Source organism: Lampetra planeri, chromosome 24, assembly GCF_965212315.1.
Source record: "Lampetra planeri chromosome 24, kcLamPlan1.2.h2, whole genome shotgun sequence".
In the NCBI taxonomy this organism is placed as follows: Eukaryota; Metazoa; Chordata; class Hyperoartia; order Petromyzontiformes; family Petromyzontidae; genus Lampetra; species Lampetra planeri.
In genome coordinates, this window is record NC_136130.1 from 11673931 (window position 1) to 11697170 (window position 23240).

At 45.9% G+C, this 23240-nt stretch overlaps 2 protein-coding genes across 6 annotated transcripts in view; one reads left to right on the forward strand and one right to left on the reverse strand.

Moving 5' to 3' along the window:
* Positions 1 to 1024: 1024 nt before the first annotated feature.
* Positions 1025 to 7188, reverse strand: MMACHC (metabolism of cobalamin associated C). 2 transcript variants are annotated; one of them, XM_078605704.1, is made up of 5 exons: positions 6931 to 7188; positions 4697 to 4891; positions 3684 to 3839; positions 3025 to 3198; positions 1025 to 2216 (listed from the first exon to the last, which is right to left on the reverse strand). In XM_078605704.1, the coding sequence occupies exons 1-5, from the start codon at positions 7012 to 7014 to the stop codon at positions 1980 to 1982; spliced, it is 846 nt and encodes a 281-aa protein (XP_078461830.1). In that variant the 5' UTR covers positions 7015 to 7188; the 3' UTR covers positions 1025 to 1979. The 2 variants fall into 2 exon arrangements, with proteins under 2 accessions (XP_078461830.1, XP_078461829.1); XM_078605703.1 differs by lacking the exon at positions 6931 to 7188 and adding an exon at positions 6774 to 6913.
* A 4193-nt stretch (positions 7189 to 11381) lies between these two features.
* LOC144726802 (phospholipid phosphatase 3-like) overlaps positions 11382 to 23240 on the forward strand; it is a 40536-nt gene continuing 28677 nt past the window's right edge. The window contains exons 1-4 of one of the 4 annotated variants that reach the window (XM_078605708.1): positions 11382 to 11515; positions 13479 to 13606; positions 15274 to 15372; positions 16275 to 16407. In XM_078605708.1, the coding sequence (XP_078461834.1) occupies positions 16338 to 16407 (70 nt within the window). In that variant the 5' untranslated portion in view covers positions 11382 to 11515; positions 13479 to 13606; positions 15274 to 15372; positions 16275 to 16337. Of the gene's footprint in view, positions 11516 to 13478; positions 13607 to 15273; positions 15373 to 16069; positions 16408 to 23240 lie in introns of those variants that run through there. The other 3 variants (XM_078605707.1, XM_078605709.1, XM_078605706.1) reach the window with 3 other exon arrangements.

The window sequence follows — 23240 nt, forward strand, 5'->3', positions numbered from 1 at the left end:
GTACTTTCGTGCACCTTGATTCCTGCCTACGGCTGGCGACGTTTCGGGTAATGGCCCTTTTTCATAGCACAGAGAGAGGTCAGAGATAGTGGATACGATTTGGAGACTGCACTTTACACCATGGGGCCTGATTAGAATCTAAGGATGACATTTTTTAATTGCCATATATATGTTAAACTTCATTCGCACCGTATGTAACCAACCGTGCTATAACAAACTCTTCAATAAAACATGTTTATGAAAATACTACATGTTGCTTGCATTATTGGTAAATAAATATGTATGAAAATACTATAAAATGTTGCCTGCATGATTTGTAAATAAATATGTATGAAAATACTATACAATGTTGCCTGCATTATGGGTGGCCCTGTTGCACTCGAGTGGCCCAAACCAACAGCAGAATTCACTTCGCAATGGGTTCCTATGCCCAACGATCACAATTCAGGTATGGGGTTAAATAACAAAATTCCGATTTTTTATAAAAGCGTTGCGATGCCTGCTTAGCCAACCGGTAGAGGCTCGAATATCACCTGCACGAGCCAGCTCCCCACGACCCGCACAATAACACGGGGGGGACCTTCATCCAGCCGAGCATGGAGGTGGGTGGCCTTTGTAAATACATGCCATGTGATGGTGCGCCGAGGATTGACAAAAGGGATTTGTATATATCCATTGTTTCATAGAATTGTTGGGATTCATCCTCAGGATTCAATTTAACGGTTCAAAAGTTGACATTGTGAATGGCAGCGCCTCTTAATGGCTGCAGAAGAATCGGGCGAATTGGGGCGACCGCCCTGGGCCCCGCATTTTGAGGGGCCCCGCATTTTGAGGGGCCCAGCGCTTGTACGTCACAGTGTAAGATGTAACACTTCCGGTTTAGTTTGAAGGCGTCGGGGGGGGGGCACTGAGTTGCCCCGGGCCCCCCACCCCCTAATGGACGGCCCTGGTTGCAGGGCGCAACACGAATACAGCTTCATAACAGGCAATGAAGGGCTGAAATGAGGACAATGACAAGTTGGTGTTGACTATCATTATACTTTTATATAGTAAACCCTTAGTTTGTGGAAACAATGCGGACAATCGCTCAGATAGTGTTAGATGTCTATTTTTTTTACAATATGTTTTTGGGTTGGGCCATAAAGTAGTTTAAGTAAAAAAATTATTGTCATTACCGCTCTACAAGAACGTTGGCTTAAAACTATCATGCGGCCTAACCAATAAACAAATATTGTATGGACAATTGTATTGGCTACGAAAACCTATTAATATAATTTCCTTAAATTGTATACCCTTTTTTCATGGCCAATAGAAACGTGCAGTCCACAATTTGTCCGTGACTAAAGTTCTGCTTATAGTGCATATTTTGATACAAAAGCACAATGCAGTTACTTATGTAAAGGTCGCAAAACTTTGCAGGCTGCTATCACAAGGCACTTGCAACCAAGGCAGAAATTGGTTTTAATCGCCTTTGCCAATCGTGCTCTCGGTATCTATTAGGAGACTTTTCCATGGAAGGGACTTCCCTCCGACAGTAGAAGACAACATCCAGGCAGCCAGCGGCCCCACAGAGAACACCCATTGGTGGATATCCCTCTTGGGTTAGGTGGAGCAGCTCAACTGCTACGAGCCGCTCGCTCCCCATTGACAGCGCGGCATCTCGTCACAGTACTCTGGTTTTAGTATAGCCACGGCTTACATTGTAGGCAATGTTAATGGTACACACACCGGTTTTTGGACTGACAAATGGTCTGTTCTTCAGAATCAAAATCTGTATTTATACTGGAGGAATCTGATGAGCTATAAAGCTCTTTTGCACAGACGTCCAGTAGAGGCACAGGGTCAGAACGTTCACGTTCTTGGTGCAAATGACTGATTATGTTTTAGGTGCAGACACTGGTTCTGTTGTATATGTGTATTATGTAACAGACATGAGTTCTGGTTTTGTGCATTTAAACGAGTTCTGGTGTCGACATTCGCTATGGTACGGACACTGCTGCTTGTAGTGACACCGATTCTGCTTCTGGTGTTGACCTTTGCTCTGGTCGGGACACTGGTTCAGTTTCAGATTCAGCCCCTGGTTGTGATGTGGGCTGAGGCTGGAGAAAAGCAAAGCCGGGCAGGGTGTGCCGCTGGTCGGGTGGTGTAGAGAAATACAGCTTCTGTGCCTCGGAGTAGCGCTGCTTCACGGGGATAACGTCACGATAGCTCCAGTCCTACACACGCACACATAATGCGCGCACACACACGCGCACACACACACACGTGCATACACACAATGCATACACAATGCACACCCAAGGCAGCACACAAGTGGAGAATCCATGGTTAAAGACCAGGATCACCACCCTCAAGCAAACTCGTATTCAATGTGGCTGCGTATAATTACACAAAACGCAACTGAATCTGCACATGACACAGAGGTTAGAGCAGCGAATTTAACAGCTGTAAACGATGAAACCGAGAGGCTGAATAGTCTGCTTGTGTGGCATATTGGCCGCTGCACCCATGTGCAAGGAGTCAGTGGCTTCATATCCACAAGTAGACTCAGTGGGGAATAAATCCCATCACACATCATCTACCTCCATCTAATACCCTCACACGCTGCGACCCACATTCACATCATAACGAGTCAAAGATCCAATGTAAAATTTTGTAGAAAATATTGCCAAGTTCCATCTGAATGCCATGAGCAGCTATGTAGGCTGGTACATTACATGACAGGTTCATGTGGCCAACACCACGCCTGGCCACCCTTATTTGGTCACTACTTACATTAACACACCACACCAGGTACTTATTTAAGGCTAAGCTAACCTAGGGGAGGCTCAAGGACAAGTCACACTTTTCACTTATGGTGTGCATTTACAGGATTTGAACACAGGTGGCTCGGGCATAGCACAGTACATTTACCACTGCACCACCACTCCCTCACACATCTCACGTACGCACTACTACGCACACACTGCCATGCACGCACCACCACGCGCGTGCCCCCGTGTCCTCCTCCCTCCGTTGTCTCACCTGCCAGTTGTAGTTGAACTTCTCGAGCAGGAGGATGCGTGCGGCGTTGGAGGACACGGAGTCGGGAGGCTCCGGACGCGGCAGGTCCGAGGCGCTCACGTCCGCGAAGACCAGCGCCCCCCGGATGGCGAACCAGCCTCCGTACACGGGGTGCATGCACACCCCAAACATCTTCTACTCCACCAGCACCGCCAACGCACAGGTCATTGGGACTGCGTTACATTTAGTTTTTTATCCACGTAAACTATTATACAGTAAAGGTAAAAAAATAGCTGTGCTTCCTTCCTCAGTTGAGCAATGGGATGGAGATAATCGCTTTTGGTAGATCAGCAGCCACATGCTCATGGTGGGGGCCGGTCTGCCTTGAGAGATTTCTGGTCTCAATGGGCGATCACTGGGTTTTAAATAACATCTCTCCATATTACGAGTATAAATCAGAGCTATGAGATCCATTCATCTTCCTATTATCATTTTGATCATCAAGTATTTTCAGATAATTGAATGACAGGAAGAAACTAAAATCACAACGATGACATTGCACCCGTGGTTGAGGTTTCTGTACGGTGGCGTGGCAATCCTGTGCAGTGCAATCAGACGCAGGGTGAGCGGCAAAGCTGAGAGAGAGAGCGGTGAGAAAGAGGAGGCCGTGGCCACCACACCTTGTGTGCAGGCCAGGGGGCGTCGCGCACGTCCTCCGACCGGTAGTAGAAGGCCGCGCCGGCCACGTGCGCCGCCGTCTGTACCAGCAGGCGCGGCCGCCGGCTGGGCAGCACGTCGAAGTCGTGGATCACGTCCACGCGCTGGCCCGGGAACTCCTGCCATGCGGCGCACGCAAACGCACGGTCGTGCACGCGTGCGTAGATAGCCCCGTTTTGTCACAGCAAATGCTGGAAATGTACCTCATATCTGTGGGTATTATGCGACTATATTTGACCACACTTGTCAGCAGTAGATGGTTGGTGAATGTTGGAACCACAGGTGTTGGAATTATAGCATGGTAAAATAATGTATTTTTCTTCGATAATCTCTAACATTGTACTATCAAACCCCGATAAATAAACAAGAATAAAAACAGAAGTTTACTTACCCCAGAACATTTGCAAATCTCAAGGCTGCCTTAGGAGCAAGCTAACTAACTTTTTTGGCCAGTTTCTTATTACTGTAGTTTTTTACGTGAAATAAACCCGAGTATCAGGATAAAATCAACACAAATAAGGAAAAAGTACTTGGATAGCTACATCAGAAACCAACTCGCAGTACATAAACTATTTGGAAATGTGTTTCATCACAGAAACGTGTTTACTTCATTGACCAACGCGCCTTCAGGATCAATTTATCTCAGTAGCATTTGCTTAACAATCTGGTCAGAACTTCAGTCTCATCAGCAGGGTGAGAGCCGTGAAATGAATGCCACTGGGTAGTCCAACGTTACAGATAATCATGATTTACTTATTTATCCAGGAGAGCCACACCGAGCCATAGGACTCTTTCAGGAGGGTCCTGCTTTGGGTTTTTATTTACACTGCACACACACAAGTGGGATAAACCGGAGCACCAGCAGAAAACCCACGTGTGCGAGAGGGGGCAACACTCTATCCCCATACGGACGGAAACGGTCATCGGTCAAGTCGGTGTAGTTGCTGTACTGCAGAAACCAGGAGGAGCGAGGCACCTGTGCGACAGCGGCGAGGTGAAACGCCGAGCACTCGTCCACGGGGTCACGGATGCCGCACCGCTCCGTCCGGGACAGGAATGGCAGCAGTGCGAGCTCGAACATGGAGGGGGTGCTGATGACGAGCACGGCCAGAGACTCTGCTGGCACGGGCAGGCGGAAGCCCTCCAGCACCCGCTCATTATACCAGGCCACCTGGTACACGCAGCACACAATCATGATACTAGCCCATCAGAAACACAATGATGTTACTAGCCCACCCGCAAATACACAGCACACAATAATCATGACACCAGCAAATACACAGCACACAATAATCATGACACCAGCCCACATGGCACACAAAGCACACAATCACCACCATACCAACTCACCTGATACACAATGATTATACCAGCCCACCTCAAATGCTGTACACAATACAGTAATCAAGATACCAGCCCACACACAACCAAAGTACATAACACAATCACTGCCACAATCTATACACACTACAGGACGTCCACGGACAACACACATAGCCATACACATCCACACGCGTACACGCAACGCAAAGCCCATTCACTGTCAGTTTCTCAACAACCCACGTGGCTCAATGTCAAGCGAATAAGGAACGTGTCTAATGGACAGCGTGAATTACACTGCACACACACAGTACACACAGTACACACACACAATACACACACACAGTACACACACACCGCACACAGTACACACACACCGCACACACACACAGTACACACAGTACACACACACCGCTCACAGTACACACACACAGTACACACACAGCAGACACACAGTACACACACTACACACACACAGTACACACACAGCAGACACACAGTACACACACAGTACACACACTACACACACACAGCAGATACACAGTACACACACAGTACACACACTACACACACACAGTACACACACACAGCAGACACACAGTACACACACAGTACACACAAAGCATCGGGCAGCATTCACAGTGCAGTTCCTTGTAGATTGTATACAATCGAGTATTGCAATTACAGACGCGTGCACATACGATGTATTGTAGATAACAATATACCACGCGGTGAACTCTGCAGAGTAAACGAGACAGTAGAATATATAGCATACAGTAGAACACTGTATACTATATGTGTACACGTACTACACACGTGCTTATTCCGGGTGTAACTTATGTCTACACGTGTACTGTAACAGGGTGGTCCAGATGTCTTGTGACCCCAAGTTAATTGATCCCCAACATCCCCCCCCCATCCTTATTCATTTTTGTTCTCACACCCAATGCTATACTGTACACGAAAGTTTTAGAGAATTAAATGCGGGTCACAAGACATCTGGACCACCCTGTACATACCGACACAGAGAACAGAAGCACACCTCGGCGTTTGTACTGCCGCCGTTGTGCTCGCGGAGTCCACTGTACCGAGTTGTGTACACGACGTGTACTTTTACTGCTGTCCCACGCTGCGTGACCACGTGTGCGTGTGCTGTGTACTGTACTGCTGTCCCATGCTGTGTGACCACGTGTGCTTGTTCTGTGTACTTTTACTGCTGTCCCACGCTGTGTGACCACGTGTGCTTGTGCTGTGTACTGTACTGCTGTCCCACGCTGTGTGACCACGTGTGCTTGTTCTGTGTACTTTTACTGCTGTCCCACGCTGTGTGACCACGTGTGCTTGTGCTGTGTACTGTACTGCTGTCCCACGCTGTGTGACCACGTGTGCTTGTGCTGTGTACTGTACTGCTGTCCCACGCTGTGTGACCACGTGTGCTTGTGCTGTGTACTGTACTGCTGTCCCACGCTGCGTGACCACGTGTGCTTGTGCTGTGTACTGTACTGCTGTCCTGCGCTGTGTGACCACATGTGCTTGTTCTGTGTACTGTACTGCTGTAGTGCTGTAGCGCTGTGTGGACTGTACTCTATAGTTGTGCAACTCTACTGCACTGTAGTTAAGTACAGTGCTGTGTTGCGCTGCATTGCACCGCTGTGTAAACAGTACAGTGTCCTTGTGTACAGTACAGTGTACAGTACAGTGTATTACTCTGCACAGCGATCCATATACTGTACCGTGTTCCGCATCGACAGTGCGTGTCCTGTACTGGTGTGCCATCAACCACGTGTACTGCACACCGCGTGCGTGTGTGCTGCACACTGTGCGTGCGCGCTGCACAGTGTGCGTGTGCTGCACTGTGTGTGTGTGCTGCACAGTGTGTGTGTGATGCACCTGGAAGCCGTGGCACTCGAATCCGAGCGGCTCCAGGCGCTGCCTGATGGAGGCGAGGACGGAGGAGGCAGGAGACGTGGACATGGCGACACGCACCAGACCCTCCCTGCGTGTCACTGTGTGAGCGAGAGCCGCGCGCGTGCGTGCTCGTACGGGCGATCTTTGTCTGAGTGTGGGAGCGGTGGTGCAGCGGTTAGCGCGCCGCGCTACAGAACCCGGCGACCACGGTTCGATTCCCGCTCTCGGCCACCAAACACCAGTGCCGATTAAGCGGACTTATATAATTAATATATATAAAAGGCGAAGTTGTGAATATGTGTGTCTGTTCAAAATGTTTAGCGTACTTCCCGACATGCAACAAACTGCAAATTTGCCATGTGGGTACTTTCCAGACTGTACACCATGCAAACATTATTAAAAGACACTTTATTTTTAAAATTTTGGGGGAAGGGAGCTCAATAATGAATTTATCTTTTGCACGGCAAGTGAACTGTGACGTCATATCTGTCACGTGACCCGCGCACGTGGAGGCGTCACGCAGTGTAGTGTCGTGGTTAGCGCGCTGCGCTACGAACTCCTGGGCCTCCCCTAGGTCGACTCAGCCTCAAACGAGTAACTGGTGTGGTGTGTGAACATCGCCACTGGGGAGAAATAATAAAATTTAAAAAATAAAACAATAAAAATAAAAAAGATTTATTTTTATTATTTTATAATATTTCACTTCTACGTGACTTTACCGAAAGAACCAAGAAGAAGTGGTGGGCACTTCAAGTACACTATTGCAATGCGGGCAGCAGAGGGCAGTGCAGTAAAAAATACTCCGTGCAGTTTAACACGCAGCAGGCTATCGCGACCAATATCAGCCATAATACAGTTTTTTTGGGGGGTTAGATCGCGTAAATATATATATTTTTTATTGACTTTATTTTTATTATTTTATTGTTATAATTTTTTTCTCTCTACGTGACTTTACCAAAAGAACTACAGAATACGCGTAAATATAATAAATGTGTCGTTAAACCCGCCACCACCCGACACAGCCAACTAGTAAGGGTTGTCACGTAAACAGAACGTGGCCAATTCGTTACTCGTACAGCACACCGGTCTGTTGGAGAGCAAATGCACAACATTTACAATCTGAGTACGACGTTTCGCCAGTAATTACAACTAGCTTCATCAAGCTGACAGCCAGATTTCCACATCCACAACATTTACAATCTGAGTACGACGTTTCGCCAGTAATTACAACTAGCTTCATCAGGCGACGGCCAGAATTGTGGAGAAATCCTCCTGTTTCGTTCCTTAAATAGAGGGGTAGCTGTGATGACATCACTTGTGAGTCCTTGCGCGAAAACCTGTATGATGTATCTTGCAAACATCCATAATGCAGGTGTTTTTGGGATAGATCGGTCAAACACATGACAAACCCTACTAAATGTTGGTTGGTGGCGGGTTTCACGACACATTTATATCTGCGCGTATAATGGCTACTCAGTGCAGTCGTGGGTTGCAATGTGAGTTGTTGTCATCACATTCATGCTCTCCGCGTTCGCAGTGACCAGCGCAGTGAAGTATGGTAAAAAAAAAACATACATGATGTTGGGAGTGGATTGATTAAATATATTGGTGGCTGAACTCTGATAACATATTTATTTCTACAATGTAACAGTTGGTCTGCGTCTAAATACAATATATTACGTTAAGCACTATGAATACAACTACTGTATCTTGTCCACTTCCAATGAGTTACTCATACGCTGTGGGTTTGTTAATATTTCGGTGTGAGCTGTTGTTACCACCCTCGACTCCACAGTGCTAAACATGAGCCAAAGATGGCCAGGTGTGGTGCTGACGACATTTCCCCCATCTCCATGCACCAGTCAAGCCTCACGGCACTCACCCCAACAGTCTCCATGTCTATATGGGGAATATGAGTTGTCTTTTGTGTGCACGAGTAAGAGGCGTGTGTGTGTGTGTGCTGGATTGGCAGAGACAACACGAGGGTGTGTGGTTACTCCACCCGCACAGTGTTGTGTGTACTTAATGCAAAGTACACGTTGTGGAATGCAACCGCGATACGTTGTGTGCACGTGTCGTCTCCCAACAAGGGTACAGACGCACATGTTAATTCAACAGCCCGATACGCATGGCCGTGGCGATTTGTTTCATTCATATATATTTGCTAACCTTTCAAAAATAACGAGCGGGATATAGGTTGGCACGTGCCCAGGCAAAGCATCTCCACAGTGATTTTCTGGGAAAAAATGTTTAAACCAAAAATCTCTACGTTGACAGTAACTTAAAAAATATAGATTAAAATAATAATGGAATATAATTAGAATTAATTTCCTGCATTCCAGCTCACCTGCATTATAACCACTGAATACTTAAGAAATAAAATATAAAAAAAGATATTTTTTTTATTTTACAATTTTGACATTACCATTTTCACATAATTGCATCAAAACACTGTTAGTCCATGAAGCAAATTATTCTTTTTGGAAATTGTTCTGCGGTAAAAGGGGGAAAAATCGGCAGCCTACGTCTGAAAGCAATAGGGCTGGAAAGTAGCGTATGCCATTGTTGGTGATGCAGACAATAGCACATTATCACAAATAATCTCAAGTGCATCATGATTCAGGCCCTTTGTGTACATCAGAACTCTTACGTGAAGGACCACTCTCGCGGGAACGATGATTACCGTATTCACGCAGCTAAGAATTTTCTCCACTTAGCCACTGGAAAATGCACGGATAAATGCAGATGCGTACTTGGAAGAATAGCTCCACATACAATAGGAGGCGTGGGTAATAGAGTCACGGATTAGAGTGGCTTTCCTGTATACGAGTTTCCACTGCACAGGGTGTACTTGAAATTGTGTGGTACCTGTCGACCCAGTGCGAAAGGTAATTGTGCTATGTGTGTGTACAATCTCACACAAATATGCGTGTCGCACTAACATCCTCCACAGCCGATAAGATCATGTTTTGTTTTATTTTCTTCCAGATGATTGAAACTCTGGGCTGGGAATCACGTTTGTCTATAAAGCCCATAGGCTGTACCAAGCTCGTTCCAGTTGAGGGCAATTGTGCAGGTTGGGCAGTCGTTCTGTTTAAGGTCCCTGAGTGAAAACCAGCACTGTAGTTACCGCATTGCTTTACGGCTCAGAATTTGAAAAAGGCCACATTTTCATTTTTTATGGCAGTTGGCCAGAGCACATAGGGCTTGCAAGATCCTGTTCGTTCCCATGATGCCCTGCAGCATGACCTCTCACACTGCTTGTGATAATGTTTTTTTTTAAAGCTCTGTATATGTTCTACAATAATGCCCGATCAAACAGCCTGGAATCCTTTAATTATAATTATAATATTTATGACCTTGTGGAAATATTTTTTTTACACAATTACCGTATGGGGGGCTATGGTAAGCAGCAAAGGAGTTTAGCGTAATCCATTTCTGTACTTCTTTGCTGCCACATTTTTGCTGCCTGTTTACACTTACCCGCACTGACCAGTATGTGGTCAAATAACCCCCACAATTCGCATGGCGTGGGGAGGCCCTCTTTCAGCAGTGGATTGATAAAGGGCTGTACATGCGCATGTACCACATGTACATTGAAAAGCCATGTAGGCGATGCAGTTCTTCACAAAACTGCCGAAACACATCTTTTTTATTATTATTATCCCCGTTGGTGGTTATGGAGACATTGCACATTTTCCCCCCATAATTTTTTTACAAAAGGGACATTCGCCAACATATGTATCGGGTCATTTGCATTATAAATGTGTAATAGATTTTGTCGAGATGGGTTGTTTTGTTCTCACAATATGCTGAGAAAATCATGAAATGGTCACGCATAAATTCAGCTATCAGAAAACATTACCCACAAACCAGAGTTAAGTAGTGGTCATGTGTTCCATGTAAAGTACACTCGAGTTTTAAACTGCAAGCGTAAGTCTGCTTGTTGTTAAATAATACATTACATTAGTAACAACACATGACTACCACTTCATAGCATGTGACTGCCACTAAAACGGTATTGGTGCTCATAAGTTTACATTTTTAACCCTATTTTAAATTGCAGTTGTTTTTGGTTGTGGCCATCAAATTTTTTTACTCCGGGGTCTTGTAACGCAAATTCACAAGCAGGAACTTCCACAATCGTGGAACGTTGAGAAATCTCGATCATGTGATTCAATCACCCACATGAACATCTGCCAATGCCACGGGAAGTCAGATTTTGATGTACCTTGAAGGAGCATATTCTGTAAACAACAACATTACAATATACAGTGTTCACTGGTAAGGCACTCATTTAAATGTTTGCATGATATTGTACTAAGCTTTGAGGTTTATGAGGTTTGCTTCATGAGTGTGGTGGTTTCATTGTTTTTTATGAATGTGTCAACATGGCAGTGTGGTAAGTGTGCGGTGGTGGTTTCAGGAGGACGTTGCAGCACTCTGTGGTTCCATCCACCCAGAGCCGGAGGCCTCACCAAGCGTCGCTCTCACTTCTGAGTGAAGACTCACAAGCACGGAGACCTGGGTCACAGTCTCGCGAACACACAGCGTCAACCTCACCCAGGTGGGTTTGTGTGTGGCTCGTGTACCTATTGTCACTGTGTGTGCCTATTAATACTGTGGGGAGCAACAACGTCGTGCTTAGCACGCTATGCTTCGAGCCTGACCACTCAAGTTCGATTCTCGCCCACGGCTAACATTGGTGGCGAAAATCTGAACCGGTCCTGGGCCTCCCATCAGTCAACTGTTGAAGGAGTACATGGCGTGGTACGTCAATATCACCACGAGGGAGGTAAAGGCAGCCGAGCGTGGTGCTGGCCATACCACCCCTTCGTGTACCATGTTGGTGTTGATCGGTGCTCGCCAACAGCCCTTGCCCAAACAGACTGTTTATAAATGTTATCATGGGGGATGGAGCGATGCATTGATTCACTGATTAGTCATATAAATTCTTAAGCTCGCATTACGTGCATTGAATGTGTGTAAGAACTAATTTATGTCATGAGCTTACATCACCCGAGCAGCCAATAGAGGGGTTATCGTTTACCAAAATGTTAAGAATTGGTTCTTGAATAAAACCGTGAGCCTAAATTGAAAATAATTATCAAATAACTGTGGGTTGTGGATTAATCGTTCCACCCTTACTTTGTAGTATCGATGTCTTTGTGTGTGCAAGTCCAGTTTAACTGTAAAAAAATAATGTAAGTGTGAGTTACAAGGGTGGCTTTATAGTCACAGCACGAGACATTTTTTATTGCCGCTGTAGTTTTGCTGTTCAGTGTCATGTAACAATTGTGAACCTTGACCCTTTAGTGGGCACAGATTTAAAAAAACGCCCATATTTAAACAAAAGCAGTAAAAATCAACGAGGCTTTCACAAGACTCTGCTCATTCACAGATTGTACGTGAACAACATCCCTCGTTCTCTTCGTACATAACTCCTCATCCACATCGACTTGGCAGAACATCGCGGACCCTATTATCGATTTGGTTATTTGTGAAACTATTCCACTTATCCGTGGGAAAAATCTCAGATACGTGGAAGAATAGGTCCGTGCATACTATACGTTTTTGGAGAGACTCTGTACATTACCTCCCATGTATAATAGGAGTTGTGGCCAATAACGTCGCAGATAAGAAACGTTCTGTACGGTTGGCATGGTGCACAAGTATGTGGGGTGGCTAGCGTCAGGCATGTTGACTGTGTCTCAAAGGTAACAGCTACGGTTGTGACCTCACCACACAAGGTACTCGTCATCTTAGGTGGAGATGACCGTGGAGAAACCCAATCCAGTAGTTGTATAGCGATGGATCATTTAATCAAGTACTGTAAAATCAATTGCGATGCTCAGATCTTGTGTGAAAGAATACATTATTTTATACTCGTGCAAATTATGTTTGTATTTTACATGTAGGCTAAAAAGGTTAACTTAAGTATGCAAATAATATGGACACAAGAAACACGACTGTACAAATGGGGGTGTAAAAGTAAAACATTTGAAACCCAGAATATTGACAAAGGCTTTTCTTTAGTGAATGCTGTTTTACTCTAGCTTACGTATTTTATGGAGACCGTAATCCGTTACAGAGACAATAAAATAATTTCAGGTTGTGCTCTAAGTCATACGTTGGTGGATGCATGCATGCATGATAATCGGAGGTCTAGGCAGGCGGAGGGGCAAATTCCACAAAGAATCCTTCATCCTGAGGGCCTTCATGACCATTGTTCTGGTCGCAACAACACCAAGGGGGGTGAGGAGTGGGCCTATTTTACGAAGTTAAAAACAAAGCCTGTCAAAAGTCCATCTATATGCATTAAGAACATGTTTCAATCCATCAACGATTGGGCCTTCTTGACCACTGTGCTATAGCAAGCATGTGTTTAAGCAGACACTAATTGTATATTACTGTGTATGTGTACTCATCCATGTGTTTAGTGCCGTTAGATATATTTATTATATGTTGGAGATGAGAAACAGTGCTGTTTGACCATACTTCACCACGCTGCTCATTCTGGGTTTGAGAAGTCGAGAGTTGCGCAGGTCTGGCTCAGACATAACTCGTCGCCGATGTTCGTCATGTCTGGAAATGGAACTTGGATCTCTGGGTTCAAAGTGCAGGGCACTAGCCCAGGTTGGAGGCCTTCCTATTGCAGGTGATTGACAAAGGACTGTAAACTACAGTGCCGTAGTCGTTGGACTCTGTCATTTGTTACAGTGCATTTACACTGAAAAAAGATAATCCTCGAAAGAGCACAAACATTAAATTTTCACGTTCCCTCACGTGCATATCTGCGTGAACAGCTCCAAAAGTGAGCATACATTCATGTCCATTACTTCATATAGAATTTGATTCAATATATGCTGTATATCCGATATGCAGCCCTGATTTCTAGAAATACTTGCAGTACTGTGTATGTGTAGTAAACCCTGTATTAAGCGCAATCACTCATATCTAATTGTGGGAATGATATACAGTAGTGTGGGGTAGAGTGATGATGGGTCATGCAGTGATTATAATCATCACGCTACACTATGAACTCGGTGATGTTCGCCATGATTCCCGGCCATGGCTAACATCATTGGCGAGTGACATCTGAGCCCTTCTTGCCCCCCCCCTTTAACAACCCACACTGACCAGAACGGTGAAGTATGATCAAACAACTCCGATGACTGGGACTGAGCAGGAGCCCTTCATCTAGCAGTGGACTCACAGGGAGATACAATCACACAGTACAGTACAATGGTGTCGTGTTCTCTGTACACGTTACAGACATTCAAACTGCATATCAATATTTATCAAAAGAGCACCAAGACTAAATCTTAACTATTCAATACAACTTAAATTCACGTATTAACAACATTATTAACGTCCCAAAAAGCACCAACATGGACTAGAAAAAAAACACCTATGAGCTGTCATTTCCACCTCGTGGGAGAATGGAGATGAGGCGGTAAGAGAGGGGAGAGGTAGGAAGGGTGTGTGTGTGAAAGGAATGTATAACATTCAGCTGCATGAGCGTGCAGAAGCATGCTTCCCTCCTTAGATGTGTCATGCCATGTCTTTTGCATGACTTTTTGCCGTTTTAACAATTTGTGTAGGCATTTTATACGGCAGTTTTGCAATTCATTTGAAACCTTAAACTCAACGCCTGTATATTACCCAGGTATCTGAAATGACGAAATGTTCAGTGGACGCCTACGGGCTATCTACCCACGGATCGTGATGATTATGATCTCTTGATAAATATACATGCATAGCTCTCAGTAGCTTTTCACCTCATTCAAAGGACATCAGTCAGAGCACGACACTACAGCGGACTCGCTATGCACTGGGAAGCAAGACTGCAGAGGGCAATATAATCATAGAGCATCCAAATGCATCCTAAGGTGCTGTGCAAAACACGAGGAGGACACGTGCATCACAGGAACCACACGTTTTTTCCATGCCAATAATTCTATAATCTCTCTATAATAACTTCCGTAAATTATTCTTTATGCAAATGTGAAAAAAACGAATTTAACATGTAGGCTTTTGCCACCAATATCATCCATAATACAGGGTTTTTGGGTTAGATCGCGTAAATATAAATGTATCGTTAAACCCGCCACCACCCGACACACATTTATATTTTCGCAATTTAACCCAAAAAATCAGTGTTATTGGTGAAAAAAGCAGTTTGCTTAAGAACGTGAGGCTTCTGATCAGCAACAACTAAGGGATTAAGATTGCAAACTCAGTTTCTGGTTGAAGGAGTAGCTTTGTTCCGTATTGTTCCCTCGAAATAATATCGGCGGCTCTGCCATGATCTGCACATAACAGGAATTGTCTTGGTGACCCATGAAAATAGAGTTGGAGTGGAAAGCAATGGTGACTTGATGCAGTCAGCCTCTCCGTGCTGCACAGGAACCCGTGGTGCTGGTGAGTTTCATGGCAGCAGTGTTGTGCCATGCGGCATCTGCGTTTGTGTTGCTTTGTACATTCCTGAAATGGTTTATGGATTCTGGTAGGTTTTTATATGGGGTTTCCTTTCATTCTTCCTCCACAGTATATTGCTTTTATTAGATTATTTGAATATAAAGCAATGTAAAAAACATACAACTGGCTAAATTTGATATCCCTGGAAATGATGGTTTCTTAAAAACGCGGCATGCCACCACGGTATTTCTGCACTTACACAAAAACAAATATTTGTTTCAGTCCATCGGCCAATTGGCTTTACAGCAGAGTTTGCTTGCTTGCTTGCTAAACAAATAAAATAACAAAAGTGTGTCTTGAAAGCAAACAAATGGTAACCCAACCTGTGGTTTGCAGTACGGGGGGGTAGGGTAGGGGTCACACTCTTCCAGACTCAGAAGCAGCCCACTGTTCGAGTCTTGGGAGAGGAGGAGCAGGAGGTGGTGGTTGTTGTTATCGTGAATGATGCTGGCTGGGGTAGGGGGGCGTGTGTACTCAAGGAAGAGTGTACAGGTGGAGGCTGCTTGTCAGGTTCTGGGTGGGTGAGTGCGTGACACTGAAGCACGGAGACAGTGAGAGAGAGAGAGTGTGTGTGAGAGAGAGAGTGTGTGTATGAGAGAGAGAGAGTGTGAGAGTGTGTGTATGTGAGAGAGTGTGTGAGAGAGTGTGTGAGAGAGACTCAGGAGAGTGATTCACTGTCGGTGGCGAGGGCGAGTAAAACGTGAGAGTGAGGAGGAGGAGGGCGGTGGATAGCAGCACACGGAGGGCGTGTGCCCGAGGGAGTGGCTGCTGGCAGCGGTGGGGGAGGTGGTGGTGAGGAGGAGGAGATCCCCGTGCTGGTGTGGTGGTGTGGTGTCATGTTCGAGTTAAAATACGCGAGGGCGAGCAGCAGAGAGGACGAGCGGAGCAGCCGTGCACCGGGAGGAGGCATGGCGTGGGTGACGGGAGACCCCCTGGGCATGGGCTGCGTGGCCATTGACATGCTCTGTCTGCTGCTGGGTGAGACCACACCTGCTGCCGCACGCACTGGCAGCAGGACACAAGCACGACACCGGATACGTACACAATGGTCGCTCGTGTGAAATGAATGCATCCGGTACACGTTTATATATAAGATTGTTCAATAGCTGTTCCTTACTTACGCATTACACTACAGGGTGTATACACACAGGGGTGGTGTCAAATGAACGTGCATATACACTGCGTGAAGATATACACTACGTAAAAACACAATAGCGTACAGTACTTGTATTGGACACACACTAACAATGCAGGATACACTCTATATATAGCACACGGTGCATACTATGGGATACTGCAGTGTGTAACGCAGTGCACACAAGTGCTCACACAGACAGGACAGCCGCGTGTACTGTGCACGACGGCACACACACAGACACACACACACAGACACACACAGACACGCAGACACAACAAAGATCCCCCATATAGCCTTAACGGACTGTAGGGGCAAGTGCTATTAGCGAGCACCTATGAAGGCCGACACGGTACACGAACGGGTGGTGGCCAGCACCACGCCCGACCGCCTTTGTCTCCCCAGTGGCGATGTTTACACACCGCACCAGGTACTCATTTGAGGCTGAGTCGACCTAGGGGAGGCCCAGGTCCGGTTCAGATAATCGTCACTGGTGTTGGCCGTGAGCAGGAATCGAACTGGGGTCGCCCAGGTTCGTAGCGCAGCGTAGCGCTAACCACTACACCACCGCTCCCCACCACACACACACACACCACACACACACCACACACACACACACACACCTTCACACCCACACATCACCGCACACCACCACACCACGGTACCCACACACACAGGGTAGGTACAGTCCTGTACAGTCCACAAGCACGCGTGCAATCTCCCTGCACTGGACACAGAACACCCGCACGGTCACACGTGTACCACGCACACGTGTACCTGTATACACACACGTGTACCTGTATACACACACAACACGTGTACCTGTATAGACACACAACACGTGTACCTGTATAGACACACACACGTGTACCTGCATAGAGACACACACACAACACGTGTACCTGTATAGACACACACACGTGTACCTGCATAGAGACACACACACAACACGTGTACCTGCATAGAGACACACACAACACGTGTACCTGTATAGACGTGTACCTGTATAGACACACAACACGCACAACGTTCAACAAAGAGACGTACTTGGTACAACCCACACACAGTGTACACCCACATGCATAATATAACCCCACACACATGCACACCGTATGCATGGATACAAAGACAAAGATCCCCCGTGTAGCCTTAACAGACTGGTGGGGCAAGTGCTGTTAGCGAGCACCAATGGAGGTCGGTATGGGTGGCCAGCACCACGCCCGGCCGCCTTTGTCTCCCCAATGGTGTTGTTTACACACCACACCAGGTACTCATTTGAGGCTGAGTCGACCCAGGGGAGGCCCAAAACCGGTTCAGATTATCGTCACTGATGGTGTTGACCGAGAGCGGGAATCGAACTCGGGTGGCCGGGTTCGTAGCGCAGCGTAGCGCTAACAGCGGCACCACCGCTGCCCATAGATACATCCACACACCACACACACTACACACACACCACACACACACTACACACACTACACACACACACTACACACACTATACTTAGTACACACACACACTACACACACTACACTTAGTACACACACACACTACACACACACACTACACACACACACTACACACACACTACACACACACCACACACACACTACACACACACACCACACACACTACACACACACCACACACACACTACACACACACACTACACACACACACTACACACACACCACACACACACTACACACACACACTACACACACACACCACACACACTACACACACACCACACACACACTACACACACACACTACACACACACACTACACACACTATACTTAGTACACACACACACTACACACACTACACTTAGTACACACACACTACACACACACACTACACACACACACTACACACACACTACACACACACACTACACACACTACACTTAGTACACACACACCACACACACTACACACACACCACACACACACTACACACACACCACACACACACACTACACACACACACTACACACACACACTACACACACACTACACACACTACACTTAGTACACACACACACACTACACACACTACACTTAGTACACACACACACTACACACACACACTACACACACACACTACACATACTACTACACACACTACACTTAGTACACACACACTACACACACACACTACACACACACACTACACACACACACTACACACACACACACTACACTTAGTACACACACACACTACACACACACACTACACACACACACTACACACACACACTACACACACACACTACACACACTACACACACACACTACACACACACCACACACACTACACACACACACTACACACACACACTACACACACACCACACACACACACTACACACACACACTACACACACACACTACACACACACTACACACACTACACTTAGTACACACACACACACTACACACACTACACTTAGTACACACACACACTACACACACTACACACACACACTACACACACTACACACACTACACTTAGTACACACACACACTACACACACACACTACACACACACACTACACACACACACTACACACACACACTACACACACACACTACACACACTACACTTAGTACACACACACACTACACACACACACTACACACACACACTACACACACACACTACACACACTACACACACACACTACACACACACACACACTACACACACACACTACACACACACCACACACACTACACACACTACACTTAGTACACACACTACACACACACACTACACACACACTACACACACACACTACACACACACACTACACACACACACTACACACACACACTACACACACACACTACACACACACACTACACACACACACTACACACACACACTACACTTAGTACACACACACACTACACACACACCACACACACACACTACACACACTACACTTAGTACACACACACACTACACACACACACTACACACACACACTACACACACACACTACACACACACACTACACACACACACTACACTTAGTACACACACACACTACACACACAAACTACACACACACACTACACACACACACTACACACACACACTACACACACACACTACACACACTACACTTAGTACACACACACACTACACACACACACTACACACACACACTACACACACTACACACACACACTACACACACACACTACACACACACCACACACACTACACACACTACACTTAGTACACACACACACTACACACACACACTACACACACACACACTACACACACACACTACACACACACACTACACACACACACTACACACACTACACTTAGTACACACACACACTACACACACACACTACACACACTACACACACACACTACACACACACACTACACACACTACACTTAGTACACACACACACTACACACACACCACACACACTACACTTAGTACACACACACACACTACACACACTACACACACACTACACTTAGTACACACACACACTACACACACACTACACACACACACTACACACACACCACACACACCACACTTAGTACACACACACACTACACACACACACTACACACACACACTACACACACACACTACACACACACACTACACACACACACTACACACACTACACTTAGTACACACACACACTACACACACTACACTTAGTACACACACACACTACACACACACACTACACACACACACTACACACACACACTACACACACTACACTTAGTACACACACACACACTACACACACACACTACACACACACACTACACACACACACTACACACACTATACTTAGTACACACACACACTACACACACACACTATACACACACACTACACACACACTACACACACACACTACACACACACCACACACACTACACACACTACACTTAGTACACACACACACTACACACACACACTACACACACACACTACACACACACACTACACACACTACACTTAGTACACACACACACTACACACACACTACACACACACTACACACACACACTACACACACACACTACACACACACACTACACACACACCACACACACTACACTTAGTATACACACACACTACACACACACCACACACACTACACTTAGTACACACACCACACACCACACACACACTACACACTCACCACACACACTACACACACACACTACACACACACCACACACACTACACTTAGTACACACACACACTACACACACACACTACACACACACCACACACACTACACTTAGTACACACACACACTACACACACACTACACACACTACACTTAGTACACACACACACTACACTTAGTACACACACACACTACACTTAGTACACACACACACTACACACACACCACACACACTACACTTAGTACACACACACACCACACACACCACACACACTACACACACACACACCACACACACTACACTTAGTACACACACACACTACACACACACCACACACACTACACTTAGTACACACACACACTACACTTAGTACACACACACACTACACACTACACTTAGTACACACACACACCACACACACCACACACACTACACACACACACCACACACACTACACTTAGTACACACACACACTACACACACACCACACACACTACACTTAGTACACACACACTACACTTAGTGCACACACACTACACACCACACTACACATGCACCACACACACCACACACACACCACACTACACACTACACTTAGTACACGCCTGCACTGCTCCCATACTGCACACGTAACTACATGGTACACACTCATCACACCCACACACTCATCACACCAACACACCAACACACATCACACCCACACTCACAATGGGATTGCTGCGCACTAATCGTCAAGGGTTAACAATGATATATCCGTGGGATGTCTTCATTTAACTTATTTCTCTCTGGACTGGATTGTTCGAGAAGAGTGTAGCTTGTGTGCACGTGTGTGGCGGGTCCAGTTGAAAGCGGTATTCCCCGAGGGAGTTGAACCGGTTTGTCCACCTTCGATGATGGAATTTGTATTCACTTTCCTGGCTCATTTGAATTGGCAGTGTTTTTCATTGTGCAGCACAGACAATTTGTGAAATCGTCAACCTATACGGGTTACCCGTATTCTTGTAGAGGAGGGAAAAACATGTTTTTGTCTATTTGTTTGTGTTTCTCCCTTGTGATGGCTCTTTGTAGGACGAACTTTGAGATGTGTAAGGGGCACTGGATGATCAATAAGATCTGAAATGGTCTGTGATAAGATAGGGCACTGATAATGGGTTGACAGGTATGCCTTAGGTTCATTTCATCTGGTGCTAATGATCTTAATGCTGTAATGAGTTTCCCTTGAGTTGGCCACTTCCCATCTTAGTAAGTCCAAATGGTCGCACTGCCAAAGTTCGTGTTTATTTTCTTTAGCCACTGGACCTTGCAATGGCTTAGTTACAGCGAATTTGCCACGCGCTGTTTCAACTTAAGTTGAGATTCTCGCCCTGAATCCTGCTCATCAGCAACAGCAAGGGCACGCTGCTGCTGGTGGCTTTGGCGAAGGAGGCGGCCACATGAGAAGCAGTGCAGTTGAAAGCAGGCCAACAACGTTGCCGGCTGATGCTTGTAAAGAGAAACATTACGCTAATCTGTAATACATACGACATAGATGTAATCTGATTAACTTTTAACATAGGGCAGACCCGTTTTTACCTTATAATTTGTTGAAGCAACCAAAAAGATAATCTTATTGTACAGGGGTTTGTAAACGACAGTGTATCATGCATTTTCAAACTTAAGGTTTGGATTTTAAAGTGGCAATAAACACGATGATATATACAGCAATTTAAAACATTTGTATCAGATCTTTAAGTGGCATTACAAACGTCCATGACCCATTGGTCAGGTGTGAATGCTGAGAGCGAGGACATTTGACTATTATGGTACCATTTTCCTTTTATTGTGTGTGCGTATTTGACAGCACAGGGAGGATTATGCATCATTATTTAAATGCCAGAACCTATCCCACCATATGCAGTCCCTTGTAATGTCTGCACTTGCCATCTTGAAGTCTGTTAACCTCGTTGTTAAACTGCCTCCGGAATAATAAATAACCTGGTACAAATCAGAGGTCGCAAACGGGTTTTGATTCCTTACCCGTACCCGTTCCCGGCCGCACCAGGTCGCAAACGGGTACCCGTACCCGGCCGTACCTGTACCCTACCCGGCCGGGTACGGGTAGGGTACGGGTATCGGGTACCCGGTTGCGACCTCTGGTACAAATATCGCAGGCAACGAGTGTGGTCAGCAAGGCAAGACCTGGAAAACCAAATGCTACTTTGTGCACGGATGAGCCAGAGGGCACGGGGCTGTCAATAATGTTAGACCCACAGCACCACAGTTCACATTTTTTGCAAACCCTTAAATAGTTGTTTTAAGTTTCAATAAATGAGTGGATTAAAGGGTTGTTTTGCTTATGTGGGTTATTGTTTTGTTCTCCGTAATTTGTTCTTGTTGTTGGAAGTCTACGCTGCCGACCATGTCAAGGTTTGTTGGCAATGAAGTTATTTTTGGCAACTGCTCTCTGTCCTTCATCGTCAAGGCCTGGCTCTAGAGTAGAGAATG

Bases quoted from the DNA above. Each gene is read 5' to 3' on its own strand.
- MMACHC (XM_078605704.1), bottom strand. From the start codon at position 7,014: ATGTCCACGTCTCCTGCCTCCTCCGTCCTCGCCTCCATCAGGCAGCGC. The intron at 3,840-4,696 runs GTGCCTCGCTCC...GCCGCATGGCAG, and splicing joins ACCTCGCCGCTGTCGCACAG to GAGTTCCCGGGCCAGCGCGT. The intron at 3,199-3,683 runs GTGTGGTGGCCA...CTGGTGGAGTAG, and splicing joins CCCCCTGGCCTGCACACAAG to AAGATGTTTGGGGTGTGCAT.